Raw genomic sequence first — 23,011 nt, forward strand, 5'->3', positions numbered from 1 at the left:
TGTAATATTTTCAATAATTCTTCAAAATTTCCAGGTTCATTCTCTGGAGTAACTGAAGGTACTGTAGGAATTGGTGGGAAATTAGGTTTTATAGTAAGGTTTTTTTGGTCTTTCATTCGTTTAATTTCCTCGGCTAATGTATTTATCATACTTACACCAAAGTCTATTTGTTTCTTAATTTCACCTTTGATATCATCATTTAGAGCTTAAATGTCAGTTTTTAATTTATTAATATCTTTCAAACTTTTATTTGTATCCTTATTAAAAGTATCATGTAATAAATCTATTTTTTTTATTTCATTATTAACATAATCGTTTATAGTTTTCATTTTATTTTCCAAATTTTCAAAATTATTTTTTTTCTGTTCAAAATATTTGTTAAATTCATTAATTTGATTGCCTAAATCCACTTTTTTAATTTCATCCTTAACATTCTGGCTCAAATATTTAACATTATTCTCTAATTTTTCAATTTCACTCTTCTTTCTGTCAAAGTCCTCTTCGAGTTTTTTCATTCTATCATTCAAATTCAACTTCTTAATTTCAGTCTTCACACTCTCGCTCAATAATTTCACACTTTTCTCCAACTTTTCAATTTCACTCTTCTTCTTGCTAAAATCTTCTACAAATTTGTTCCTCTTATTGTCTAAATTCAAATTTTTAATGTCACCTTGAAGCTTTTCGCTCAATGATTTTACACTATTTTCCAATTTTTCAATTTCATTTTTCATCCCGTTAAAGTCTTCTTCGAATTTCTTCCTTTTATCGTCAAAATTGAAATTTTTAATTTTACTCTTTACACTCTCACTTAACAATTTTACATTACTCTCCAACTTTGGAATTTTGCTTTTTTTCTTACCAAAGTCCTCCTCAAACCTCTTTATTCTATCATCTAAATTTAATTTTTTAATGTCACTTTTGACACTGTCACTCAAAGATTTCACACCAATCTCCAACTTTTCAATTTCACTCTTCATCCTGTAAAAATCCTCCTCAAATTTCTTCCTTTTATCGTTCAAGTTTAAATTTTTAATTTCACTCTTAACACTCTCGCTCAGTGATTTTACATTACTTCCCAATTTTTCAATTTCGCTCTTCCTATTGTCAAAATCTTCTTCGAATCTTTTTCCTCTATTCTCTAAATTTAGGTTTTTAATTTCATCTTGAAGCTTCTCGCTCAACGATTTTACACTACTCTCCAATTTTTCAATTTCACTCTTTTTCCTATTAAAATCCTCCTCAAACTTCTTCACTCTATCATCCAAATTTAATTTCTTAATTTCACTCTTGATATTATCGCCTAACGTTTTCACATTAATTTCCAACCTTTCAATTTCACTCTTCTTCCTGTCAAAATCCTCCTCGAATTTTTTCTTCTTCTCACCCAAATTTAATTTTTTAATTTCATTTAAAACACTATCACTCAACAATTTCACATTACTCTCCATTTTTTTAATTTCACTCTTTTTCCTGTCAAAATCTTCCTCAAATTGTTTGGCTTTATTTTTCAAATCAAGTTCTTCTATTTCATTTTTTACTTTATCATTCTGTAATTGTACATTAGTAGTTATTTTATTAAAATCATCTAATTTTTTTTTGCAAATTTTCATTGAAATCTTTTATTTTTGTATCCAAATCAATTTTTTGAATATTATTTGAAATTTCCTTCTGTAAAAATACTTTATCAATTTTTTTTGGATCTTCGTTATTTTCTTTTTTTTAACTTCTGTATCAACATATAATTTTGTCACTGCATCTGTATGGTTTAATGGTTCACCTAAATTTATAATTCGTCTTTTGCGTGCATCATATTCACCTCCATTAATGTTTAAAGATTCATTTTGATTTACTGTTCCTACAATAGGATTATCTATTCTAGGTCTTTTTCTTGACACTGAACGATAACGGTATCGTTCATTTAGAGATTTACCAAACACATCGATGGTCATCGTGATACTGATTGAAAATGTGAAAATTATTTTAATTTATTATAAATCCAGCCTCTTTAAGCTCCTCAATAATAGATATTATTTCATTTTGATGTGAATTGTTTCCTGCAGTTTGTGATGCAAAGAGTAATCGTAGTCGATCAACAAGTTCATTAGGATCATCCCAATGAACATAATCAATGTTATTGTTTCTATTGAGCAGCATACTGGGAGAAGTAACCCATAAACCTTGACCTTTTATTTTAGAAAAGAGTGGTTTTATAATAAACATATATTTATCTCCTCTACTACTTTTAATGTGTTCACCGGGTATATGACCTCGTCTATGTGCACTTGTATACTGTAATATATCTTTATATTGTTTTAAATCTTCATCGTTATAGAGTGTCTCATTAGGTTTTTTTATTAACAAAAGTTCAAATAATCCTTTAGTACCTTGATACTTTTTTTCAACCTACTGTTATAACATCATTGGAATCAATATGAAAGATTTTATTTCCCAAATATAATTTATTATCAAGAGGATCAGTGTATATACCAAAAACATCATCAATTGTTTCATGTTTTCCTAGAAGCAGTTCTCTTGCATAAGCTGATTATATTGTAGCATATTGTTTTGAAACAGGTGACTCATCCATTGATATATATTCCATGGGCAATGATGTTTCTTCTTCAATCGTTTGATTGTTAAAACTTTCATTTAAATTAATTATATTATCATTTGTAGGAGATGTATTATGTAAATATCGATTTAATTAAATTGCGTTATTTGCTGAAGTATGACGATTTGTATTTATTTCTTCTGGATTAAAATTAATTTCACGTATTTTTTTCAACGGAACTTCCTTTATTGGAGTAAATGACTCTGGATGAATTCTCTTCAACGGACCTTCTTTTATTGGAGTAGATGTTTCCGAATGGATTCTCTTTAATAAACGTATTTTTTTTCGGTTCCATTTTCATTAATATTTTATCTTCATCTGTTGTATTAACTATTTTCTGTATTGGTTGAATAATAGGTTCTCAACTTTTAATAACTTTCATCCTATCTTCTTGTTAACCCATCTTGAGTGCTCGATGTTATTTTCGTATTGATTTACTAGCATTTACAATTGCTTTATTCACTTTCTCTACCTGTTTTAAACTTCTCATATTTTCACTACCACTTTTGTTGGTTTGTTTTTCCATGATGTGTTGTCTTTGCCACATACAATATAACTAACTTCAATTAACCACATCATGTACGTTTTAATATTTTTGTCATGTGACACTCTCTATTCTCTCTCTCTCTCCATTTTTTTTATTTGATAATTATAAATTCATCAAAACCTTTACGATATCTTCCACTATTGAATTGACTATCCTTGTCAATTACCAAAAATCCACATTTTGGTTTCCAACATATTGAGCATAAATCACAAAAATTTTCAAACGACATATCATTATTTACATGTTCATTATAAATATGACGTAAATTTGTATTATCCTGATTGAATATTAGTATAAAATTTGCATTGTCACGAATTAAATGTTTAGGAATTTTAGCATAAGTCTGACAAAGATAAAAACAATCAATTTGAGAATGTCTACCCATCGAAAAATATTCCCGAATTATTGATTGGTTATCACAGGGTACATCGTCAAAGATAAAAATAGAATTTTACATACTATCATTAACAGGAATAACATCTATATTGTTGGTAAAAGTATAATAATTAGTTATATCCTTTAGATTATTAAAAACATTTTGTATGATACAATATTTTGGTTGATTTAATGATTTAGAATAAACATACACATGCTCAAAGCGTAATCTGTGAAGACTGAGAAGAAGTGCAAGAACTGCATTAGTTTTACCACAAATTGATGGACCACATACTAATGCTCTGATAGTATTAGGTAATAATATTCCATGTCTTCGTTGTTCTTCTGCACTTGTTGAATATTTATTATCTAAATTATAAACTGGTATTCGTAGATTTTGCTTTATAAAATTCATTTTTACTTTATACTACAATTCAAGGTTAGTTGAGGGATATATATAGAGAATGCACTCAAGAGAGTGAGTCAGTCAGTTTAAATCATGATCATAATAGTGATTGATTCTCGTATTGGTGATTTGACAGAAGAGGAATTAAAGTATGTACCAAAGGTGATTCTTACAAAATATTATTCACATGAAATAAAATATTTGTGGAATCGATTACCTGACCATATAAAATATGATAATGAAATTATAGAATATCGTACGTGTACAAAACATTATAATCAACCGTGGTCACGAAGTCATATTGATGGTCCTACACCAGCTGTAAAAGATTGTCATGAATGTCAAATTTTAAAACAAAAGGAAAAAGAGGTAGAGGACTAGTTAATAGTATTATTAATGCTCTTCCATTTGAATTACATATACTTGGATATCAATTTTGTGGACCAGGTATACATTTAAACAAAAGATTGACAAGAGGAGACAGTGGTGTTAATCAACTTGATCCTGCTTGTAAAGAGCATGACATTGCATATTCAAAAAACAGTGATCTGAAAGAGCGACACGAAGCTGATCGAATTCTTGCTGAAAGTGAAAAAAACGTATAACTGCTAAAGACACTAAATTTTCAGAACGTGCAGCTGCTTTAGCTGTCTATGGAGCAATGAAAACAAAAAGAAAATTTGGTATGGGTGTTGTAAAGAGGAAGAAAAAGAAGAGAATTATTCCAAGTGCAAAACGAGGAGGATTTTTACCATTTTTAGCACCTATTTTATCAGGTCATTCAGCCGTTGGATCATTAGCTGGTGGTGCTGCTAGTATTAGTAAAGCAGTGAATGATGCTAATGCAGCACGAGAACGATTGGAAGAATTAAAGCGTCATAATAAATCAATTGAAGGACAAGGGCTTTATTTGGCTCCTTATAAAAGAGGTCGTGGATTAAGAAAACAAATAAAAAAACAGAGGAAGAAGAAAAAAAAATAAATGACGTAACAACCAATATATATCTGGAGAAAATGTTAAAAAATTTACCAGGATTTCGAGGTGTTTATATGCGTACAAATTTACCTAAAAAAATTCGTAAGAAAGAATGTGCAATTGTAAATTTGGATAATAAAGAAGGATCTGGTACTCATTGGGTGGCATATATAAAAAATGGAGATAATATTAAATATTTTGATTCGTTTGGAAATTTAAAACCACCGAAAGAATTAATAGATTATTTTGGTGAAAATACAAAAATCGTATATAATTATAAACAATATCAGCATTATTCTGAAAAAAATTGTGGTCATCTTTGTATTAAGTTTCTTCGTGAAAATATATAGAACTATCATAATATATTTCTTCAGTCTCTTTAAAATGTCCATAACGTTAACATTAAACGATACAAACTCACAGCTAGAATCTTATTATTTTCCATCTATTGAATTGGAAAATGATGAAGATTATGAACTTGGTTTAATTAGTTTTGAAGCTTTTAATTCTATACCAAATATTGACGCAACTAACGATAAATTTTATTTCGATAATTTGAATATAGATATTTCTCATGGTTCGTACGAAATAGAAGCATTGAATGATTTTTTACGTGAATCACTGTCAGCAAATGAAGTAAATCCAGACAATATTGAGAATTATCCAATTACAATACGTGGTAATAATACAACTTTAAAAAGTGAAATCTTCTGCATTTATGATATACATTTTGAAAAATTCAACACTATCGGATCTTTACTTGGATTTACTAAACGTACAATTTTGGCAAACAAATGGCATAAATCAGACTTTCCTACTTAAGTTAATAAAGTGAACATTTTGCGAATAAGCTGTAGTATTACAACAGGAGCCTATAGCAATGAATCGTTAGTGCACACAATTCATGAATTTGCACCAATTGTACCACCTGGGTATAAAATTGTTGAGGTACCACCAAAGGTAATACATCTCCCGGTAACTCAAAAAATTATAAATCATTTAATTATACGTATTTTGGACCAAAATGATAATTTAGTTAATTTTCGTGGTGAAGAAATTACTGTTCGATTACATATTAAAAAGAAGCATAAGTAAAATGCTTATATATAATCAAAAACATCATCTTTCAACTCTCATTCCTGGAGCAACTCGTGAATCGGAAGTATAACTTAGTAGAAGAGGTTTAAATCTATCAAATATTAAATTTCTACAATCATTAGGTTACATTGTGAAAAATGATCGACATACTAGACATTCAAGAATCACCCGTGTTGGACAATCGAATAACAAAAATTGAAATTCATGGATATAATCCTTATGCCAATACAAATTTGAGAAATAATGATGAAATTAGAATTCCAATCCAACATCAAGATCTATATATATTACCAAGTCAAAGTTTTCTCTACATAGAAGGAAAAGTAACAAGAACTGACGAAGGTAAAGATGAAGTATTTCTTGATAATAATTGTATGGCATTTCTATTCGATGAGATTAGATATGAATTGGATGGTGTTGAAATAGATCAATGTAGAAATGTTGGGATTACAACATCTATTAAAAATTATCTATCAGTTGGCAGTATTAATAAAAATTATATAGAAAATGCAGGTTGGTGTCATGATGCTTTAAAATATACAACGAGTGATAAAAAATTATTTTTTAATTTTTGTGTACCATTTACGAATGTTATTGGGATTTTGGGAAGATTACAATCATATTGTAATAAATGCTCGACACGAATTAATACTAATTCGATCTCGAAACGATTTGAATTCTCTCTTTTCTGGGTATGATAAACCCAAAGTTAACGCATCGATTGAATTAACTAAAATTCAATGGAAAATACCGCATATTACATTGGAGGAAATGAATAAATTAGCAATTCTAGGTTTTGTTGAAAATGGAAATGTTGTTACTATGAACTATCGAACTTGGGATTTATATGAATATCCTTTTTTACAATCATCAACCAAACATACTTGGGCTGTGAAAGCATCTACTCAACTGGAAAAACCACGTTTTATAATATTAGCATTACAAACAAATCGAAAAGATCAAATATCAAATCAATCTCATATTTTTGATCATTGTGATATATCAAACGTTCGTCTCTATCTTAACTCTGAATCATATCCTTACGACAACTTAAACATAGATTTTGATAAAAATAACTTTAGTTTGTTATATTTAATGTATTCAAAATTTAAATCTGTTTATTATGGATTACAAGAGGATAATTTATTAACTCTTAATAAATTTAAGAATATAGCGCCTTTAATTGTCATTGATTGTTCACGTCAAGTTGAATCCATTAAAAATGGTACTGTTGACATTAGAATAGATTTTGAATGTAAAAAAGATATACCTTTGAATACTAGCGCTTATTCTTTAATTTTACACGATCGTATAGTTGAATACAGTCCACTAACTAATATTGTTAGAAAAATTACATAATAAATTATAATTTTACACAATAAAATTAATGAAAAATAAAAAATTACTAACAATAAGATTAAGAATAAGGAAAACATCTTCGTAGAATGTGTATTGTCTAGTACCTGAGAGATTTTAAATAAAAATTATAAAAAAATAATTGTAAAAAAATGTAATTTTTGAATATATTTTGTATATTTTCAAAAAATGAATAAATAAATTAAGATTTTTTTTTTAATTGTAAAATAATAGTTTTTATTACAAATTACCCCATAGTTTATAACGTATACTATTTTATAATACTACAATATTTATATAAAACAATTGTTATTAAATACACTAAAATCATTGTTCACTTAAAAATTGTTTACATATAATTTGTTCTGGAATATAATACAATTGATTTTAAATAAAAATATAAAATTTCGTTTTGTACAAGAGAATATTTGTTAAAAATTGTATGTTTTTCAATCAATTCAAGAATACAATTTTTAAACTTAGCAGAACGAGTAATTTTTACAAAATCCTGAAATGTTTGTAAAACTGTATCCAAATTAAATTGTAACCATTGAGTTGTAATATTAATACAACGATAAAGAGATAACATATTTTTACAAATTTTACTTGATACATAAATAACACTATTTACTTGATTAAATTTAACTTTTTTTCCAATTCCATCAATTTTATCCAACAATTCTATTGATGTATCATCACTAAGTAGATGAAGAGTGGGTGTAGGTATATTATCAAAAAATTTATAAATATATTCACGATAATTATAGACCTCGTTCCATGTTTCTTCGGAAAATTCAATGAAGTCATTTGTTGCAATATGACTAAGGATGATTGATATAGTAGCTTTTTGAATATTTGAAATTTTAATACCAATTTCCAAATATTCATAATCATTTGAAGTTAATGGATATCGCCTTCCTAGAATAAGAATCGGTTTCCTTTAAACAAATATATGTGTAATTAATAATAAAAGAGACAATTTTTAATTTTTTTCTACTTACTCTCGAGGAACAGCGTTCATGCTTGACGATTAAACGATTACTGACTAATTTTTTTAATGAAATTTTGTTGTCTTATAATTGATTTTTCTTAATCTGATTAATTTTATACTTTTGCACTTCGGCAAATGAATTAAATCTCTTAACACGTCCAGAATCGAAGGATACTCCTTTCATACTTTGATATGATTCATCATTAAAATCATTATTATATTCATCATCATTATTATCATTATTAGCATCATCGTTTAAATAATTTCCTTTAACATTATGATAATGGTTGATATCATCTCCATAAAATGTTAACATCCTCACCATAAGAGTTTTTAATTTTTCACCTAAAGTGATACTTGAACATTCAATATTAAATAATGATAAATCAAATTTATCTGACTTTACAATTATACCCAAGAATTCATCACAGGCTTTATACATATCATTTTGTATTATATAAATTTTTCCATTTGTATATTTGAATAATGTAAAGTTTTGATAAAAATTTATTTCAGTTTGGAAAACTGATTCAACTGTGGTGAATTTGTTGGGTTTTAATACTTCACAACTGGACAATTCCATTACATAATTAGGAGTATAAAAAATATAAACTTTTCCAGAATTTGTTAAAACAGCTGCTTTAACACCATCATATTTAACATAATTACCTAATAATTGTTGATATGATCTTGGATATCCTGAATCTAATTCTCTAGTAAGAGCATCAAATATATATATATATTATTATCTGAATATAATACTATTTTACCAACACCTATTTCATGTATTGCCGTTATTCTAGTAAAATTACTCGGTAAAAATGTTAAAAAATCTCTAATTAATTTTCCATTTCTATAATATCTTTTTTTTTTATTTCTATGAACTTCAAAGTGCCAAAACCATTTCCCATACATAATGAATAGTGTACCATCAGTAATTAATTAAACAAAATCTTTAGACGATGTTTCACATACATCATCAAATTTTGGTGGTATTTCATTTTTAGGATGATAATAAGATTTTTTAATTACTCTAGTTGTTGGTTTAGCTGTTATAGCAGGAGGAGCAATAGTAGTTGATTTAGTAGTGCCAACAGAAGGAGCAATAGTAGTAGAAATTTTATTTCTATCAACCTCTTGATTGTCATTATCATTATTTTCAATATTGTATAAACTTTGTATATCTAATATGTCATAATTATTAAATAAGTTATCATTAGTATTTTTAAAATATAAATAAGTAGGAAACATTAGTTTACCCTCATTATTATGAGAAAGCCCTAATGTATGACCAACTTCATGCATTAAAACATAAAAAAGACCAGGTTTTTCTTCTGGTATTTCTCCCAAACCATAAAATCAGTTTACACGTTTTCGTAAATGAATCTCTCTCAGACTATTTTCTGTATCAGGAAGAAAAGCATGACCTAAAACATTATCTGCTAAATGACCAATACATTTGATGTTTGGTTCTAATTTATAATAGTGATTATCATATTCAAACGATATAACTATATCAGCGTATTGTTTTTCATTAGTGTGATTAAATTCTAAACCTGTCATATTACTCCATATTTTAAATACTTCAACAGTAGTAGCAATATGGTCTAGTAATCCCAAAATAAAATGCCAATATAATTTCTTTTTATTCCATTTCAATTGTTCTTGATTAAGATTTAAAACACCGTCTTTTACACCACATCTGTCATCTTTCATAGATTTAACTATTTCATTAAATGAACTCTCATGCGGTAAATTATAGTATTGTTTAAATAACGTTATACCAGTTTCTATTTCTTCATTAGTATATTTCATCCAATTTAATTCATCTGCTTTAGAACTATTATTAATTTTATTAACGTATCCAAATTTTATCAAAAAATCTATCATAAATTTATCATATTGACTACTTTCGTTTATTATAATTGAAATAAATCCAGCAAGTAAGAACATAATGTGTCCGCACTGCATTTTCGTTGAAAATGTACTATCACTTGCTAAAATGTAAACTGTTTGCGTGAAGCAAAACTAAAAATTATCGAATCTACCAAACATCTTGTTTTATACGGTGAGTTCCCCTCTACAAAAATCTGTAGAGATACACCCGTGTTGAAAGAAAAAGGAAAATGTTAATTAACAAACTAGTATCTTCTATACACGTGCCAGAAAAAAAATGAAAATTTGAATTTATGAAATCATTGACTTCAAAAAAACAAAACAAAAAACTGTAGAGACGTGTTGATAGGAAAAAGAAAAAAACTGGTAATTGACAAACTATTATCTTCTATACACCTGCCAGAAAAAAAATAAAATTAAATAGAGTAACTCATTGACTCCAAATAAGTCTATTACATCTTATTAAATTACTGTCTAAACAAGCATGAATAAAGAAGTTGAAGGTTGTTAACTGATAGAAAAAAGTAAAAAAACTCGTGATTTCAGTTAAGTCTACTACATCTTGTATACTTATATCTATGAGTAAAAATGTAAATGAGAAAGAACAATATCCTCTATACACGTGGTAAAGGAAAAATTATTATTATCATTTTAAGACTAAGTTATTTAGTATTTATTATGATAATTATAACATATATATATATATAAATACAAAATTTTAATTATGCTTTTGTTTAAACAAATATACATTTCTTAAAGCACAAATACCAGAATGAGTTATACATTGTGGAAGATTTTCTTTGACATAATCTTTCACTCGATAATCCTTATAATCGTCTAGATCATAAACGTTTACATTACCTACAATGTGTTTCAAATATGTAACTTTTTCAGATCCTTTCATATAAACATCAACTCCACTGTTTTCTTTGATATACTTGGTTATTATATTTTTATGGTATTTGTAATCAATGTATCCGTCAGACCAATTAAAACCATGATGGTTTTTTGTTAACCATCTAGCTGTTTTTTTTTCTTCAACACTTAGATTATTAAATGGAAAGGGAGGTGAAAATACATAACACCCCACTTTATTTTTATCCAAAATAGCAAACTCCTTAATAATAAATGATTTATCTGCTAATCTGAATCCTTGAAAGTCAACGTACATTTTTAATATTCTTCGAAATTTTTCAGCACAACAACAATAGCAACACTTTACTGATACTGTTATTCAAATTCTTTTGTTTTCTGGTCTCTTTTCTTTTCTTATTCAAAAATCTGTATATTGTAAACCAGATAGTGCGTTACGCTTTAAGCTTAAAACGAATGAGACTGGTCTGTAGCTTTTATACAACCCACATCTACGAGAATTAGCAATTAATACATAGAAAGTGTATAAGTTTTTCTATAAAATGAATAATCAATGCACTATTCCGATGAATCTTTCAATTCAATCACCTCCTCCTCCTCTTCCTCTTCCTCTTCCTCCTCTTCCTCCAGCAAATCTTCTCCTTCTACCTCTTCTTCGTCTTCTTTACAGAGTTTCCTTCTATAATAAAATACTGTATAATTAGAAAAAAGACAATACATATATTCTTGATAATCAAAAAAAAATTGTTAACTTACTTTTTGCCTTTATTGATTGATTTTTTTTCACATTCATCTACAATTCTTCTTTCAAAAACAAATTTATCTGCATCATACATTTTTATATAAAGATTCGAATTTTTCGCCAGATTCTCAAAATAAAAAAATCTGTCAGATATATCAATAATTTTAGCACTAATAGATCCAGTTAAAAACATACTCCTTTTTGAATCTATTTCTATAACTATTCTCAATCCATAAGTTGTGTTAACTTTTTTAATTTTTGAAACTTTATACAATTTTTTCAATTTGAATTGTTTTATATTAATTATAGGTATATACTTAACAGGAGCATTTATGTCTTGATTTATTATTTGTAGCTTATCCATTTTTTGTTTTACACACTCAGACACTAAATTTTATGATTAAATAAAAACTTTCTTTCGCTGAAGAACAAACTGTCGTGATGATTGACAGAACAATAACAACATTACTCTCGTAGAAAGTTTCACTATATATACACACACCCTTTTTTTTGAAGCTCTTTAACATTAAAATATAATATCACGACTTTGAAGGAAGAGACGTTTAAAAATTTTCAAAACCCCAACACAATGGGGATATAACTTATTGATATTGATAAAGCAGACTTTGTTAGACCTCATTCAGTTAAATATAGTTCTTTTTCTACACGTGCCGACGATAAAATTGCATCAATATCCAACCAATTAGACTTTATTAACGGATGGAAGTTCATACGCTGACGACTAAATGAATACATTATTCCTTATAAGAAGTCTTTGAAGTTCGTGTATCGATGCATCAGCAAATGCATTTTGATGCATAAGCGATTACATTATTCATGCATGCATGTGCGCTTACATACATACTGTAACGAAGTTCCCCGTTACGTATACGAGATACCGAATAAAGAACATAAAAGCTACCGAACAGTGGACATTATTAATCCCTACGTTACCGACTCGTGAGATAGGCTCACGAGTGGATTATAGCTAACGTCAAGGATAGACCCCGTTGACAGGCAGAGGCCCGGATGAAAAGACCGGCGCTCCAGTAAACGATGTCCAGGTTGTCCTGAGAAGTAAGGCAGGGCCATGCCAACCAACCCAGGCAACCTGAGATAAGGAGAAGCGGCCTCGGGAAGTCCTAAAACAATGACAGTGTCTATAAGTCCCCACGAGGAGGGGAAATAGAACATCGAGTCTGGCTTGAACGCTGGTTACGCGCGTCAAGCAGGCTGCGCGAATGTCGTGCGCAGACTGCCATAGCAGGCAGTCGGAACGCGACCATGGGACTGTGCTGATGTGTCCGTGCGTGCTGGTGAGCGCGTGACGCGGCACTCAGACAGCCATGGGTCGGTTCGCGTACGTGAGGCGTGTGCTATAGGCCAGCCTGCACGTACGTCACGACTCGATACCGGCCAATGCATGGTGGGTTGCGCAGGGGCGTAGTTAGCCCGTTGGAATGTGTCCCGGTGCCCTCCGTAATCCCATAGGCTTGCGCTATGGCTGGACGGGCCGTGAACATTGCCTCCGTGGTGGTCCGCTCCTGGCAAAACGCTATGCTTTGGCAATTGATACCGCATGTTCCCGCACTCCTCGCCACCACCTGTGTGTGGGTGGTGAGGGAGAAATGTATGCCCCTCAGCAGGCAGGTCTGCGAGGCTCGGACTTCCGCAAGGAACCCTCCCCTCTCTCCACGACCTAGCATACTGAGCGACCATGGCTACCGCTACCGTCCAAATGCATGGCCGCAGGGCCGTATGAGATGCATAAAGAATGGGGTCGAAGGACCCAACTGATAACGTAGGGTTGTTGGCCACCCAACTGACCAACTGGCGCCCTGATACCGATAGAAAAGGACGGGCGAAGGTAATGGAAAAACCCGTAGTGTGAGTGGCCCCTCACACTGACGGGAATAACCTTACAATACACACACACACAGCTCATCGAAATTTATTCGTGCAGACAATTATATTCTCTTAAAGTGGAGGGGAAAAGTTACGAAAATTTTTTTTTCATGAGACACGTGTCCTGCTAACGTTGCAACAAAAAAATTGATGAGTCACGCATCCACACGTTATTAGTGATGCTACTGTGCATGCCAATACACATGATACTTTTTCATGTCGATAAAGATACTCACTATTTTACCTCTTTCATGCTGATAAAGATACTCACTGCCTTGCCGACGGGGTCGGGGCCTTGTCGGCGGCGCGCATCCAGGTGCGCATCCTCTTACACCCTTTCCCCCCTCGGCGGCGGGAAAAAACGAGCGGGATTTTGAAAAAGGGGTGGCGGTGGGGGGGGCGGGGCCTTTTTTTAGGGGCGTGGCCAGGGGGACCCCCACCCACCTACCCAAAAACGGACACGAACCATATTTGGACATAACCATATTTGGATCGAAACTTTTTTTTGAACATGCCCATATATGGCTCGAACCATATTTGGAATAACCCCTCACCTCTTTTCACCTCCCCTCACCTACACTTCATCCAGGTCCTGTCTAGCTCTACTACGACTGTATACTCTCGACATTACGAGCCATCAAAAAGAGGAATAATAATAACGAGGAACAAGAGACTGATTTTTGAGAAAAAAGTGACAGTAGTGCATTTATTTTGAAATGTCGATAAATAAATTTAGAATTGGACTGGATGGTGAGAGTAGGAAACACTTTCACGAACCAAATTTAGACAATTTATTGCTTGAATTTAAACAATATTTGACAATGACATTGAATAAACATAATGAACAATTTGAGAAAAAGATGGACCAAATTTTGCAAACAATTTGTGAAAAATTGGATGATAAAGTGAGTAAGCAAGATCTGATACGTGAAACACTTAGCAATCATTATAAATTCTAAGAATCTGTCCATTTTTGAAAAAAAAATGAGCAAAGAAAAGATACAGATGGTGGAGGAGCTCCATGCACCGGCGAGGATAAATTTTCCACGCAGAAGAGTCATCGTGCGCGGCTTCGACGATCTCTGGCAGGCCGATCTTGTTAATATGCGCAATTACGTCGATGCGGGTTACCAGTACATTCTCACTGTAATCGATACCCTCTCGAAATACGCTTGGTCGGTAGCATTCAAGACCAAGAGCGGCAGAGAAGTGACGACGGCAATGACGGGAATCCTAAAGACCGGCAGATGTCCGAAAAATTTACAGACCGACAACGCCAAGGAATTTTACAACAGTGACTTTCAGGCGTTGATGAAGAAACGCGGAATAAATCACTACTCGACTTACAGCGTGATGAAAGCGTCGATAGTCGAGCGCTGGAATCGTACCTTGAAGACGGAAATGTGGAAACGATTTACGCTGAACGGCAATTACAAGTGGCGCCCTATGCTGCAAGAGTTGGTGGATGCGTACAATGCGCGAAAGCATCGTACCACGGGAATGCGTCCCGTGGATGTGAAACCCGAGCATGCAGATAAGCTACTCAAACAGTATACAGTCACATCAAGGTCGCAGGTCTTGCCAAGTTCAAAGTGTTGTGTCTAAGGGGGAAATCCCACGATTTGGTAATGGAGATATCCCTCAGTACGATAACATGGGTTTTTTCGGGCCGCTGTCACCAGTTAATTTTTAAAAGAATTAACAAACTTATTTATGTTAACATAATTTTATTTTACAATAAAGGTTTGAAGGGTACAGGATACATTTTATAGATTTGTACAATCCTTTCTTTTGTATTATGGGTCTGATTATTGAAATAAACCGAATAATCCCGTTACGCTATTCTACAGAAAATGCATTTAGCGAGAGGACGGATGTCGGTTGTCTCGTCCCGACATACAACACATCTGTCTCCCTGTGGCAGGCCGGTACGATATATCCAGTGTCCGGTTATCTTGACGGTCCCGGTTGATTCCAATTCATCGCAACACCAGTTGCAGAAATAGTGGCCGGTCTCGGGATCGAAATGCTTGATGTCCGTGACGCAGGTGAGGTCCTGGACCCGTGGGAATTGCAGAGACATGGAAGTGATGGGAAAGCTGGGGGTACTCTCAGATTGATCGGGATGTATCTTGGGGGCGGGAGATCAATGGGGATGAGCCTCCAAACGATGGGGTTCTCCGATATCCCGTTGATCTCGAGTGAAGTGGTAGGGGGTCCTTTGATGAAAGATTCCCCGCCGGTTGATAATTCCGATGAAAGAGGGAGTCCTTCTGAACGTGGTCCAGGCCCGTGGTAGTCGAATGGGGAAACTCCGGAGGTAGCGTGGAGTCTTTGAAGCTTCCTCAATTGGTTCTTCCGGCCTCCCCTCCTCTTGCGCTTCCTCCTTCCGAAATTGGCTGGTGGGGGGTCCAGGGTCTATGGTTTGGTTCCCTCCCAAAGAATAGAGGGTTACGGTGGCCCGTACTGTCCTTGATTCAGGTTAGGCTGCGGTGGTCCGCACTGTCCAGAGTGTGGGCCTAATTGAGATTTGCGGTAGTCCGCACCGTCTCCTCCCCGGAAGGTTAAAGAGTTCGCGGTGGTCCGCACTGTCTCAGTAAAATTCCCTTTTCTCTGCTAAGATCCTTTATTTCGTACCCAGTCGTATGGGTAACGTAGGAGATGATACAACTCAACTGGCAGCGATGTGGCATCGCCTTAGATACCCGAGGACGGACCATGGAGAGAGACCGCTCAAGAATTTGCACGTTCAATAGCCGCACCAATCAGGAAGCAGGGATCTTCTCTCAAGGTATTTCCTTTGGTTTTGCATTGTTTGCGTATTCTAATTTACATAAGAAGTTTCTAACTTAATGTTAATTTACATGGTCTGTCTTAATTATTAATTATTTATTAATTATTAGCTGCCAAAGTAGCTTTATGTATCGTCTTTACATACTTGTATTCAATTGAGATTTGGCATAACTAATCCTTTTATAATAGATACCTACTCCATCAATTATTAACTTAATATCCTAATTAAATATTTATTTATTAGCATCTAATGTTCTGACATGGTTCGAGGTAATTCCCCCACCATCTATTTAGGACCAATCATAGGCGAGAGCATAAACATTATTATAACTTAATGAAATTTAACATAAAAATCTTTCAACAATGTTGATAAACCCTGCCAAGTATCAGCTTAATATCTTAACTAATTAATTATTTATTAACTTCTAAAGTTCTGACATGGTGTGAAGTAATTCCCCCACCATCTGGTTTAGGGCTAATCATAGGCGAGAGCATAAACATTGTTATAACTTAATGAAATTTAACATAAACAATCTTTCAACAATGTTGATTAACCCTGCCAAGTATCAGCTTAATATCTTAACTAATTAATTATTTATTAACATTTAAAGTTTCGATGTGGCTTCGGATAGTTCCCCCACCACTCATCTCTTAGTCCCGAGTTCCGAAGAATGGGATGACTTCTATTGCCTATAACTTCTAAACGGTAAACAATATCCATTTTTAAACTCGACATTATATAATCTGCAGGTTTCCAGCTTCCTGTTGGTCCACTTGGTATCTTCGTATCTCTTCTGGGTGTTGAGATATAGGTATTTCCGTGGGCTGAGTCCCTTTGGTAAGTGTATCCCGTGATCCGGCTGCTTGGGGCCTCGTGGTCCAGTGTGGTCGTCTTGAGGGAAAAATAATCCCAGTGTCCCATCAGGAAACAACAAAAGTCGGCGATTTCGTACGAATTAGTAAATACAAGCAGATGTTCGCCAAAGGCTACACGCCAAATTAGACGACCGAAATATTCGAGGTGGCGAAAGTGCAGAGGACCAATCCCGTTACGTATCTCCTCAAGGATTCCAGAGGTACGGAACTGTTGTGTGGATTTTACGAATACGAGCTTTCGAAAACTATCAATCCCGATGTGTATCTGGTGGAGAGAGTATTGCGCAGAAAGGGCGATAAAAATGTTCGTTAAATGGCTGGGATTCGACAGGACGCACAATTCCTGGATAAATAAGAACAATGTTTTATAAGAACAATGTCTTAAAGGAACTTTTATTAAGATGTATCATTACAAAAAATATATGTATTCTTAAAATAAATAAATAAATTATTCTTTTAGACTATAATGTCCCCAGGGTAGAGTCGCCGCGGTGCCAGATGTAACGAAACGCTTGTCGTCGTACGGACTGAGGGCGACCTTTCTCTGACTGATCGAGAAAACTTGGTGCAGCTTCGATCGAATTAAATTTTGATTGCGAGATTGTACGGTGAAATTATCCAAACAATCCTTGTAGTCGTCAAATGTTATATTTCTATCGATAACGTAATCTTTAACACCCTTGTCTTTTTTAACAATTCTCGTGCAGTCCTGCACCTTGAAAGTATACATCTTTGCCCTCAGTCCTACGAACTCGGTCATGATACGACCATTGTTCTCATCCTTCATCAGACCAGGTATCTTTTTGTTGACGCGTGTCAAGTCATACTGATTATCGTCAGGATAATCGCTGGTGTCGAATTGCGCGAGATCACGTTTCATGTACGAGTAAACGTCGTCGCACTCGACACTGTATATCAGACTGTCCGTGTCGGTATACATCGCTCTACATTCACTGCCGAATGTAGGAAGCATATAGTCATAGTGAAATTCATACAAGCAAATTTTTGAAATATCTAAAACACTCATTCCCACGTAAATGGGTTTATCAAATTTCGCGGACAATTTCGACAATTGAATCGCGACCAAATTCTTATCGAAAATCGGGAGACTGTGAAAATTCGGTTTGGAAACCAAGGCCTCCGCCCCGTATCTTCCCTCCCACTTGGTTGCGAGCCTCACGTCAACTCTATTCCTCACGTTCTCCATTGTTTTACCGAAAACCGCGTTGTTCATCAACTTGAAGAGATTCCTCTCAAATTCGTTAGTGGACGCGGTGCGCAAACGCGTGTTCAGCTCGATGTAATCGCGTAGCCAGGTGGACTGCTGAAACTTCAAACCGCGATGTATACGCTTCAGTACGAGTCAATTACGCATACATTGTTGCAGTGCGCGATAATGTATTACGAAACGCGTCTTATCGTTTAAAGTGGCCGGCACCTTCCCCTGGCTCGCGCCCGGCAGTTTCTCGCGCACCATGCAAAACGGTAGGTCCGCGTGTTTGTCGTGAAGCTCGCGCGGATACTCCAAATCGACCTCCAAAATATAACCCTCGGGATGATCCGAGGGTATAGCGGAGACATCGAGATTGGCAGCGTCCTTGATCCATCGGAATCCGTGGGTGGGCAGCGGCTGACACAATGCCCACCCATACAGATTGTTTACGTCGTAATACATGAGATACTTCGACGGTTCCGCCGGATCGTAGTCCCGCATGTACCGATTGTTGGCCCTCTCGTAGCGATGGGAGCACTGACTCAAACCACCGCGTATACCGCGCTCTATGAACAGTAACATATCCACGTCCGTGAAAAGCTACAGCCTGATTCCCGTATGCTTCAACATCGCGTCCCAGGTGAAGCCTGGAAGCGTATAATAATGGGCTGGATCCAACTCATAATTTAGCATGCAACTATCGCGAAAACTTTCGAAAACGTCGGTCAACAATAGGACATCGGTCTTCAAGTACAGATCACTGTACTCCCCAAGTGTGCGCATCTGGAATTTGGTCCATACCTCTACGGCATGATTGTATGCTTCCTCGCTGATATCGCTGTTGTTCAGTCTGTTGCGAAACGACTGGCGCGGTGGTAAAGCCGTCTCTTCCAATCGAGCCGCACTATGTATATAGTCGTAAGGAAAAATATCTTTCCTCGTAAGCAAGTTGAACTGCTCGACGCTCAAGTCCGAAAATTGTGACCACAAATTTGTCAGCTGAGTTTCCGCCAAGTACGAGCTCAATTTGTCCAGACTGGAGGCCATAAATTTGAACGAATCGATAAATCTCAGCCGTATATTATAATTTCGCAAATATTTGGTGAATGAAATGTATTTTTCCTTATGTACAGGCAGCAGATATACCGATCCCTCGTACAAATTAGCGATCGTCTCGAGAATAAAATGTGAAGCATAGCCGGAAATATTGTGGAAAATAACTGGAATGACATGCGAATCTTTAAAATTTAAATTACAATTATTGTGAGCCGGTCCTCTGTATCTGCGGGCCAGATGATCGTGATCGCGAATTCGAAGTTGATTCGGAAGAAACGGCTTTTCGCATATATGACAATTGGGGTCATTATAGTGACGCGATCGTTCGCTAATACTAAGATTACTCATGGGCACGACAGTCCCCAGTTTCTCGTTCGCGATGCGCGCAATCACCTCGAGCTCGCGTACGAACCATTCGATGCAGTCGGCACCCCGATGAGCATCGTATCTCGAGAGTGACGCATCGCGAGCACTTTTCAAATAATAACCAACACTTATAGGTTCATGTTTCTGATAAATATATCACTACTACTGTTCGATTGTTCAACTTTTGATAATATGCACTCGAGATCCGCGTATACGACGAATGGCACTCGTTCCCCATTTTTTAAGGTTCTTGAAGAAAACCCAGCGATTCTCGGACTCTCTCGGTAGCATCAAGCGGAGATTATAGTTGAGCTGCGCGCAGTCGTGCTCATGCGACTCGAGCTTCTCCACTGTGCGAAAGTAGTGGAGACATCTAAAAATAAATCATATGCAGTTATATTTGTATCTTTATTATTATTATTAATACATACGATCGCATATATAATGTGCAATTTTGCTCTTGGTGAATTGACTTCGCACCAATCTCGACAGATTTGTAACAAGGCAAATTCTTTTGCCTTGCTAAATGAATTATTTTTTATATTTAAACACCGCGCGCAAACAAGGTTTCTCTCGATCCCGGGTGGCGGCGCTGCGCCCGCGCGCACAGCTGCTTCGACCGCCTGGGCGAGAGGCAGGTTTGGCGCAGACACACCACTTTTACCCGTCATTGGGGCAGGACGAATTTTGGAAAATCCAAGGAAGGCTTCAATCTGGTTAAGTTACCCATGTAAGTGGACTACGAAACTGGATTTGATATACCAAGAAGGAAGGAAGGAGGTTAGACAGGAAATTGGGAACTGTCAGGAGGTTCATTGGGACTTCAACTCCATCCATTAATCCTAACCTATCAATTGACTCTACTGTGCATGCCAGGCTTATACTTTGCTATATTGTTTATTGCATGAAGGTAAGCGTTGAGTACCGATAGTAGGACTCAACGTTTAATTATTAATATTCCTTTGCCACTAACTTGGTGGCTCCAGGCTTGGTGGGGTGTAGCAGGTCTACGTAGGGAGTACTATTGAATCTAACTCCAATCACATGAGACAGATACAGAGCTTTTCCCCTTTTCACTCATATAGTCTAGTATTTCCAATAAGGAAAGTGAACTATCATTGAGATGAGTTGGATTATAAATTCCATAGCCTGTACGAGGACAGGATTTAGGCTTTAATGCCATATATATATATATATATATATACTTTTATTTTTCTTCCTTACTTATATACTTGTACATAAACTTATTTTCAATCAAATATCTTCTGGCTGGGTGTTGAAGTTATATTGTGGTTAACATAAGGTTAATGAATTTGGTGCATACGCACATTAAGAAAGGAGATTTAGAGACTCCGTTGGACAACGCTAGCCAATTAAATTTTCTGGTACTGGTTTAAATATTGATGGACTTTGCTACGCCTTACTAGACCTGGTGTTACCTTTTTGCTTATGCCTTATATTTCCTACAGGGATAGTGCAGCAAGTAATTAGGTTCTTGAAGGGCTAGCGTTGGATAATCTTGGAAAGGGGTCTTTTGTCCAGTTGGACTTGTTCATGCCTGGCCTGAGAGTCATACGATTGATCCAACTCCTCAGTATTATCTAATATTCACTCTTTTATTTCTTATTTATAAATATGATTATTCTCTGGTAAATAATTATAACTACATTGCTCTTGTCTTTAGAAGTTAACGGTAGATTTGGGGAGAAATCCCATGTATATTTATATAATTATCTTAACTTGTATACTTGTAAAATTGATAGACAGAGCAGTTACAAAATATAATTATTATTTTGATATTTATTAACGTGCCCTAGTAATTTTCCAAGAGAATCCACTTTAATTTCACAGCATGCCACGTCCTTGAAAAGTCTCAAGCCGGCAAGCCTCAGACTGGCTCATATAAGGTTTATGAGCCTGGCGCTCTTTATAAGTAAAGTCTGTGTGCCTTTGCACTGATTCTTGTTAAAATTGTGCCTTCCCCACAGTGGCAGGAATTCATGTCGCAGATTCCTTATGCACATGAAATGTGCAGCTCCCTGTTCATCGTTGACGAGAAGAAGATTAGCATGTCTCGATCTCTTCTTCTTCGTCACCTGAAGAGGTACGATTTTTGCGTCGATATCTTGCTCTTCATTCTCCAAGGTAAAGATGTTAACCGACACGTCATTTTTCGTTTCGAATTTCGGGATCTGTTTTAGCGTAGTCGGAAAGGTTATGCTACCGACGTCTAATTCCGTCCGAAAATGTGGATAAGAGGACGTACGATTTGGATTAGCCGTAGGTTTTGCCGGATAGAGTGCCGCCGTCACGGACCACGCGAAACATGCATTATCACTAGTTTCTAAATTTATCAGAGCTTTCCTACTTGTGATAGGGGATGGCAGATTAATTCTTCAACCCGCGTGCAACGGGTTAAAACGATTAATGTTAATTAGTAAATAATGCATTTTTTGTAAAGCCCATCCACTATCACTCTCTTGAAATTCACTTAATTTTTGTATAATAACGTCTAATATGTTTTTCTTATACCAATCACTAAAATTATCAGTCTTATACAATGTAGCATTAGTCGTACAAATGTTTTTTTTCATCACTATTGTCCTTAGAGATGAATTGTCCGTTAAATACAGAGTTAACCTTAACACTATTTGTGCACTAACAAATACCTTATCTATACGCGTACGCACTAATACTTCCGCGTCTACTAAAAAATCCTTAGGCTCTATATAATTACTATTAACTACCATACCGCTGCATATTCGACTTCGAAACGTCGAATCATGCTCCTCCCACTTAAGTCCTTGTACGTCATTGCTACAACCAGCACCTGATTTAATATAATTCAATTCTCTCTGCGCTCGTAGCAATAGACACTTTATACACGCGATTTCGGCGAAATTCTTTTGACGCGTTCCAACGGGCAAAGCT

At 34.7% G+C, this 23,011-nt stretch overlaps 2 protein-coding genes across 2 annotated transcripts; one reads left to right on the top strand and one right to left on the bottom strand.

Moving 5' to 3' along the window:
• Nucleotides 1-206: 206 nt before the first annotated feature.
• Nucleotides 207-3,948, bottom strand: LOC136777876 (uncharacterized protein MCAP_0864-like). The gene is made up of 3 exons (XM_066734457.1): nt 3,746-3,948; nt 1,725-1,956; nt 207-1,547 (listed from the first exon to the last, which is right to left on the bottom strand). Exons 1-3 carry the CDS (start codon nt 3,946-3,948, stop codon nt 207-209), a joined length of 1,776 nt encoding a protein of 591 aa, XP_066590554.1.
• A 2,202-nt stretch (nt 3,949-6,150) lies between these two features.
• LOC136777877 (uncharacterized) lies at nt 6,151-7,372 on the top strand. The gene is made up of 2 exons (XM_066734458.1): nt 6,151-6,526; nt 6,807-7,372. The coding sequence occupies exons 1-2, from the start codon at nt 6,151-6,153 to the stop codon at nt 7,370-7,372; spliced, it is 942 nt and encodes a 313-aa protein (XP_066590555.1).
• Nucleotides 7,373-23,011: the final 15,639 nt, after the last annotated feature.

Source organism: Prorops nasuta, unplaced genomic scaffold, assembly GCF_024137725.1.
Source record: "Prorops nasuta isolate Cenicafe-Biocafe unplaced genomic scaffold, Cenicafe_Pnas_1.2 PNAS00012, whole genome shotgun sequence".
NCBI classification, from domain to species: Eukaryota; Metazoa; Arthropoda; class Insecta; order Hymenoptera; family Bethylidae; genus Prorops; species Prorops nasuta.